The 7870-nt window shown below is 49.7% G+C and overlaps 1 protein-coding gene across 2 annotated transcripts in view; it reads left to right on the top strand.

Moving 5' to 3' along the window:
* The first annotated feature begins 289 nt into the window (after positions 1-289).
* The window catches only part of SPTBN4 (spectrin beta, non-erythrocytic 4), an 82188-nt gene continuing 74607 nt past the window's right edge, over positions 290-7870 (top strand). For both annotated transcript variants that reach the window (XM_036346144.1, XM_036346143.1), the window contains exons 1-2: positions 290-423; positions 2396-2570. In XM_036346144.1, the coding sequence (XP_036202037.1) occupies positions 2411-2570 (160 nt within the window). In that variant the 5' untranslated portion in view covers positions 290-423; positions 2396-2410. The remainder of the gene's footprint in view (positions 424-2395; positions 2571-7870) is intronic.

Below are 7870 nucleotides of genomic sequence, written 5' to 3'. Positions count from 1 at the left end.
TTCCCTGCGCCCCATGAGCGTGGCACTGTGACTGTGGGGTGTGCACACTGTGACCTGCTGAGACCCTGTCGGTGTGACCGTGGGAGTATGTGACTGTGTGACGCTACCTCTGGCCCCACGAGTGACCTGTGTATCACACGCCGCGCCGGGTGTGTGGCCACGCGTGGGCCAGCAGCGGGAGGACGGGCTGGCGCGGGACGCGGGCGGGAGAGGGTCCCGGGGGCGCGCGAGCGCGTCGGTCGCGCGAGCGGGGGAGGCGCGGCGGCGGCGGCGGTCGCGGCGGCGCATGCGGATCCGGCGGAGAATCCCGGCGGGCGAGGCCGAGCGGAGCGGGGCGGCTCGGGGCCCGGCCGAGGACGCTGGCTGGGGGGCGGTCGGGCGCCGCGAGCAGCGGGGACGGCGGCACCGCGGCCGCGGGCCCAGGTGAGCACCGTGGGGGCGGCAGCCCCTCCCGGCGGCATCTCCCACCTGCCCCGGCATCCCTCCCCCGCGCGCGGTGGCGGTGGCCTGAGCCCTCAGGGTCTCCCGGGCTGGGGGGAGGCGAAGGGTCGAGGGCAGAACGAACCCGCACCTCCCCACCTAGCGCAGCCCCCGCGCCGCGCGTGGGTCTCCCACCCAGGCCTTGTCCTTCCAGGCCCTCCTCCGGGGGAACGGCGGCGAGACTGCAGGGAGAGAGGCGCGGCCGCTGAAAGGTTACAGCATCTGCTCCCACCTTCAGCCTTGCGCCCCGCCAGCCTTTGCTGCGGCCACAGGACACTCCCTCCCATCCTCCACCCCCACCACCTTCTGTCTCCATTCAATCGCGTCATGGCCAGGGCTGCTCCGGGACTGCTCCCGGGCGGCCTGAGAGCTCGCGAAGTGTGAAGTGCCTCCCCATCCCAAAATGGAAACAATTATGTTCACTGTTTAACAGGGAGAGAAACTGAGGCCCAGAGAGGCCAAACTAAAGATATTGGGTTAAAGATGCAGCAAGAATAAAGCCGGACTTGAATTCGTTTCAGCCTGACTCCAGCACAGGCACTTTGATTTGCTATGTGACCAGAGAATGAAAATATTAGCAAGGACCATGCTCCCATGCTCCCTGCATCATAAACCAGTTTCATCTTCAAACACCCCTGGGAAATGGGTACCATTGTAATTACCCTTTTACAGATGGACAAATGGAGGCCGAGAGGGGAAGTGATTTAGCCAAGGGCACACAGGTGGTAAGGGGCCATGTGCCAGCTTCCCATGGAAGAAGGGGAGAATAACAATGGGTTTTTGAGTGTCCATCAAAAGAGACAATCTCCACCGCACTGACTAAGACCTAGACCTGCTTTCCTAAAATCTAGTGGCTTGGCCACTGTTCCCTCCTTTCTTAGTGCTGGAATCAAGCCTGGGGTCCCAGATGGCAGAGGAGGTGTGTCTGAAGCTGCCCACCCCCTTGAATTTCGTATTTGCGATCTGGCAGTGTTCTAGAACACAGCTCCAGTCAGGCGAGATGTCAGCTAGCTGTTGCCACAATAATGCTGCGTAAGAAACGGCCCTCCAACTCCGCGTCATAAAACTCGTAAGCCTTTATGTAGCCACAGAGTCTGAGGGCAGTGACTTAGGTTGGGCTCATCTGGCTTATTCCTGTGTTAGGGTGGGGAGGGGGCTGTTGGCTGTTGGCTGCTCTTGCTGGTTTGGCTGGAACACCTGGGCTTTGGCCCTAGTGCCTTGCAGTGCTTTTCTCATGGCCATAGTCAAGCACAAGCAAAAACATGCAAGGTCTCTTGAGTCCTAGGGTCAGAACTCACCCGCACCTCCACCTAAATCTGTTCATCGAAGCCATGTGGCCAAACCCAGAGTGAATGGGTGGGGCATGCCCCCACCTCACTCCTCCACCCCTCCCATTGCCACCGTAGGAGAACACTGAAGGGTTCTATGACAGAGGGTGTGGCTATAAGGAAGAATTGGAGCCATTGGTGCAATGACCACGGGCAAGTGAATTAACCCCTCTGTGTCTCAGTTTCCTCCTCTGTATAATAAATAGGCCTAATAATAGCCTATCTTTAGGGAATTTGTGGGAATTAAATAAGATAATACACATAAAGTACTGAGTACAGCGCAAGTACTCAATAAATGTTTGTTATTACTGCATTATAGAGTTCTATTGATAAGAGTGTTATCATTCTACCAACAACAAAAGTGACAATTTGCCAGGCCCCTCCGCTGTGCCCGCTAACCCAGGTGCTTCACCACAGCCCTGTGGTGTGGTCAGGGTGAGCATTATGGTCATTATTATTATGGCCACTTTAACGACAGGGAGACTGAGGATGACAGAGGGGACAGGACTCATCCAGTCACTGTTGGAAGTGGGAACTCTGAGCTCAGGCCCTGCTTCCAGCCCTAACCTCCCTCTGCCCATCCCCAGGCCTCGCCCTCCCGGATGGCCCAGGTACCAGGGGAAGTGGACAACATGGAAGGCCTGCCGGCCTCGAACAACAACAACCCTGCAGCCCGCTGGGAGAGCCCAGACCGGGGCTGGGAGCGGGAGCAGCCCACGGCCCCCTCACTCTTCGAGTGCTCCCGGATCAAGGCCTTGGCAGGTACCTGGAAGAGGACCGGGGTGGGGGAAGAGAGGGAGGGGGCTGCTGGGGTGTTGTCTGTATGCCTCAATGTCTGTTCCTAGATGGCCTGGAGGATGGGAAGACAGTTATAGACACTTAGAACTTGAATCTTTAGACCAGCACTGTCCAGTCGAACTTCCCATGATGATGGGAAAATGTTCTCTGTCTGGGGTGTCCAATATACTAAGCACTAGTACTTGCAGTTATGAGCACTTAAAATGTGGCCAGTGCCTCCTGATGAACTGGATTTGTAATTTTATTTAGTTTTATTAGTTTAGATTTAAATGTGGCCTGTGGCTGCTGTATGTAGCGGCGCAGTCTTAGGTCCTTAGGGACGTGTACAGTCCCAGAAACGTGGAATTCCTCAGAATCCTGAAATGCTGAAATGCCAGGTTTTAGGACCTTAGAATGTCAGATTCGGAGATGCTTTGAAACTGAGACTTTTAGAAGTGGAGGAGACTCTTGTAAACAAAACTTTATAGTCACAGACCTTAGGAATTTTAATCATTGGCTCCTAGGACCTCAGACCCTTAGACATCTAAGCTCTAATATACATAGAGGGTTATAATCCTAAGCCTTTAGAATTTCTGAATAGAAATGTGAATCCTGAGAACTTTGAGAAGAATGACCAAACCTTCCTGCTTTAGCACTGAAGCCCTCAGGGACAGCTGGGGTTGTTGGTCACCTACTTCGATGTTTTAGAACAAAAAAACAAACCCCAGAGAATTATAAAGTTACTAGAGGCCTGGTGCACAAAATTCATGCACTTGGTGGGGGATGGGGAGACAGGGGGTCCCTCAGCCCGGCCTGGGCCCTCTCGCAGTCTGGGAGCCCCATGATCAATTGCCCCACAGAGGGAGGACCCACCCACCCCCTGCAACGCCACCAGCCAGGTAGCCTGGGCCTCCTTCTGCAGGGCCAGGGCTCTGTGATCGGTCACCTGCAGAGGGAGGCCCTGCCCACCTGCCGTAGCCCGCCCGTCGGTGACCTGGGCCTCCCTCTGTGGGGCGATGGTGGGGCGATGGTGGGCCCCCGACCAATTGCATTGCACCGTCCTTGGCTGGCCTGGCGCCAGTGCGTGTCATTGCGTGGTCGTCGGACGGTTGTTCTGCTGTTTGGCCGTTCGGTCGATTTGCATATTATGCTTTTACTATTATAGATAGAATCTTAGTATCTTAGACCTTCGGAATTGTAGACCCTTGAACCTTACGACTGTGTATTCACGTGGCTTTAGGACCTCAGAAGAGTTTAATCATCAGCCTTAAAACTTATAAGCAAAGACCCTCAGAGATGTGTAACTTCAAAATTGTAAGCCTTGAAAACATTAGACCCTTAGCACTTTTGACCCTTGGGATGTTAATGTCTCAGAAACATGGACTGTTATACACATAAAATATATATTGTTATAATCATAAAACCTTGAAACCCTAAAGTCAGAATCTTAGAATTTTAGTAACTCAGCATTTGACAATCATGGGATCTTCAATACTACAATTTTTGGAACTTTAGAATTAAAATATGTGGAGCAGGGTGTCGAACTCAAAGGCCTCTGGGGAAACAAGTGACATAGATGAGTGAGTGGACTCGGGGCTGTAGTCAGCTAGCGAAAAATGCCCTGGACACCAGCTCTCACCAGGCCCAAAGTTGCTAGCTTTTATGTTTACCTGCAATTTCCCAATTAAAAAGAACGTTGAACCAAATTCAAGCCATGGATTGCCAGCTTCCTCTGATTTTGGAACCTAGAATGATCTAAACCAGCGGTTCTCAACCTGTGGGTCGCGACCCCTTTGGGGGTCGAACGACCCTTTCACAGGGGTTGCCTAAGACCATTCGAAAACACATATATAATTACATATTGTTTTTGTGATTAATCACTATGCTTTAATTATGTTCAATTTGTAACAATGAAATTGGGGGTCACCACAACATGAGGAACTGTATTAAAGGGTCTCGGCTTTAGGAGGGTTGAGATCCACTGTTTAGATTCTAAACATATATTCATGAGAACTTAAAATCATACCTTTAGATTCTTAGACACTTAAAAACATATCATCTTAGAATTTCAGAACTTATTATTTCATCCACAGACTATTTATTCAGTGCCTGCTCTGTGCCTGACCTCTGTTGGACAATGTGAGGAACATAAAGGTGACTGAGCCAGCTCTGGCCCTGCCCCTATAGGGCTCCCAGTCCAGCGGTACAGTTAGATCCAGCCAGATAGTGATGACCCAGCGGGGTCAGGGCCGGGATGGGGGAGGCACAGGGCGGTGATGGGAAGCCCGGGGGCTGTAGGAGCCCAAACGAGGTGCCGGCTTCAGTCCGGAGAGCCAAGGAATGCTTCCTGGAGGAGGAGATGTCTAAACTGAGGCCTAAAGGATAAAGAGTAGTGAACTTTGGGTAGAGAGTGCAAGATTATTCCAGGCAGAGGGAACAGCGTATGCAAGATCACCAGAAGTTCGAAGCGACTTGAGTGAGGGGGTACAGATGGTGAGTAAATGAAGATGGGAGAGGAGCCACATATTGAAGGGCCCTGGTAGGCCACAGTGAAGGGTGTGAGGACGCCAGGGAGCAATGGTAAGATCTTAAGCAGAGGTGGGATGGGGTAACATGAAGATCAAGGACTTTTCAAATCTTAGGATCATTGACTCACAGAACATCAGTGCTGGACCTCAGACAGCAGCCAGTCCAGAGAAATGTAGAGATCCCCTGTAAGAAAAAATATTTCTCTCTTTTTTTTTTTATTAAATCTTTATTGTTCAGATTATTACATTTGTTCCTCTTCCCCCCCCCCCATAACTCCCCTCCTCCCAGTTCCCGCCCCACCCTCCGCCCTCACTCCCCACCCACTGTCCTCATCCATAGGTACACGATTTTTGTCCAGTCTCTTCCCGCATCTCCCACACCCCTTTCCCCCCCAAGAATAGTCAGTCCATTCCCTTTCTATGTCCCTGATTCTATTATAATCACCACTTCATTCTGTTCATCAGATTATTTATTCACTTGATTCTTAGATTCACTTGTTGATAGGTGCATATTTGTTATTCATAATTTGTATCTTTACCTTTTTCTTCCTCTTCCTCTTCTTAAAGGATACCTTTCAGCATTTCATATAATCCTGGTTTGGTGGTGATGAACTCCTTTAGCTTTTCCTTATCTGTGAAGCTCTTTATCTGACCTTCAATTCTGAATGTTAGCTTTGCTGGATAAAGTAATCTTGGTTGTAAGTTCTTGGTATTCATCACTTTGAATATTTCTTGCCACTCCCTTCTGGCTTGCAAAGTTTCTGTTGAGAAATCAGCTGACAGTCGTATGGGTATTCCCTTGTAGGTAACTGAGTTTCTTTCTCTTGCTGCTTTTAAGATTCTCTCTTTTGCTCTTGGCATTTTAATTATGATGTGTCTTGGTGTGGTCCTCTTTGGATTCCTTTTGTTTGGGGTTCTCTGCGCTTCCTGGACCTGTAAGTCTATTTCTTTCACCAAGTGGGGGAAGTTTTCTGTCAATATTTCTTCAAATAGGTTTTCAATATCTTGCTCTCTCTCATCTTCTGGCACCCCTATAATTCTGATGTTGGTACGCTTGAAGCTGTCCCAGAGGCTCCTTACACTATCCTCGCATTTTTGGATTCTTTTTTCATTCCGCCCCTCCGATTGGGTGTTTTTTGCTTCCTCGCATTTCAAATCATTGACTTGATTCTTGCGCTCCTCTGGTCTGCTGTCGGGAGTCTGTATAATATTCGTTATTTCAGCCCGTGTATGCTTAATTTCTAGTTGGTTCCCCAATATAAGATCGAGGGTCTCATTAGTTTTCTTGTAGATCTCATTAAGTTTATCGGCGGCTTCTAAACAGTTCTTGAGAGACCTTAAAAGTGTGGTTCTGAACTCTATATCTTCCATTGACAATTTTGTCTTGTTTCTTTGTCTCTGCATTTTGTTATGCTTCCTTGGTGCACCCCCTAGTGGTCTTTGTGCGCAGTCTTATAGTTAAACCTTGATTGTTGTAGCTAATACCAGGGAGGGTTTGATCTCCAGGCCAAGTGGCTGTGAGAACCAGCTGTGTCTGCAGTGAGAGAACTTCTGTCCTCTAGGGAGGTGCTAATCTAGCCTTTGCCTGAGGCTATCCGGCAAATGCCTCTGTGCAGGGCTTGGGCGGGGCGGGTCGCACAGGATCAACAGGGTGGGCCGGAGAGAGCAGTTATGGCAGCTCTCAGTCCTGTCCCCAGGGGCTCTGCCTCTCTGAGTCCCAGCACCTGCTGCACACCTCAGAGAGAAAGCTGCACTCGCTCTGACCGCAGCCAGACAGTCCCGCTTCTCCCGTTTGAGTCTGGGTCCCTAAAGACTCGCCCGGATCTGGAGCTCAGATTCTGCGACTCCCTCCCGATTGAAAATGCCAACCGCACCCTCCGCCGCCAGCCCGCTCCGCGCACTCCGCACCTCAGAATTTGACTTCAGCACTGCGCCTCCTCTGGGTGTCCGTATGCGTTTCTCTTTCCTCCTAGTTGTAGGACTTCCACTCAGCCAGCGTTCCTGTGGTTCTGGGTGATGTCCCTTCCGTTTTTTAGTTTCACTTTTGAAGTAGTTGTTCAAGGCAGCAAACTCCGGCATTAACCTATGCCGCCATCTTGGTTCTCCTCAAGAAAAAATATTTCTCATACATTCCCTGTGTCTACTTAAATTATTGTAACTGTAGTTTCTTAAATGCACACAAACACATAATTCTGTTTCTATCTCTTATACCTACAGTTCCCTACAACTAAAACACATGATATCGGACTCCAGACCAAAACCACAAAACCAGTAACATTCACATTCACAGTAACTTGGTGATGCTACTATTCTGTGAAATCTTGTTGCTGCTCAAATGCTACTATGACCTAGACTCTAGGATACATTTCCATTTGCATCCCTTTTGCCTGCTTCTCTCGTAGTTTTTCTCGATTCAAACTAAGGCCAAACCTTTGAGCAGAGTCCTCCATAACATATAGCATGAAGACATCTAAGAAATTGTCTGAAATGAGGACATCTGTAATAGTGTCAATAATAAAAATAAATTTAAAAAGAAAGAAAAAAATTGTCTGGACCTGTTGCTCAGAGAGCTCCCTTAATCACTCTCCACTGTCGTGGCCCATTGCCATTATCATCTGTGGGAGGCCCCTCTCCTCTTTATCTATTCATTTACTCTCTTTATTCCCATATCTCACATCAATGCCTCTCCCCTATAGGTGACCATTCTAATAATTTGTAAAAAATATTTTTTTCTTGATTTCAGAGAGGAAGGGAGAG

This window comes from Myotis myotis, unplaced genomic scaffold (genome assembly GCF_014108235.1).
Source record: "Myotis myotis isolate mMyoMyo1 unplaced genomic scaffold, mMyoMyo1.p scaffold_m19_p_19, whole genome shotgun sequence".
Lineage (NCBI taxonomy): Eukaryota > Metazoa > Chordata > Mammalia > Chiroptera > Vespertilionidae > Myotis > Myotis myotis.
This window is presented reverse-complemented; position numbering and strand designations above follow the sequence as displayed.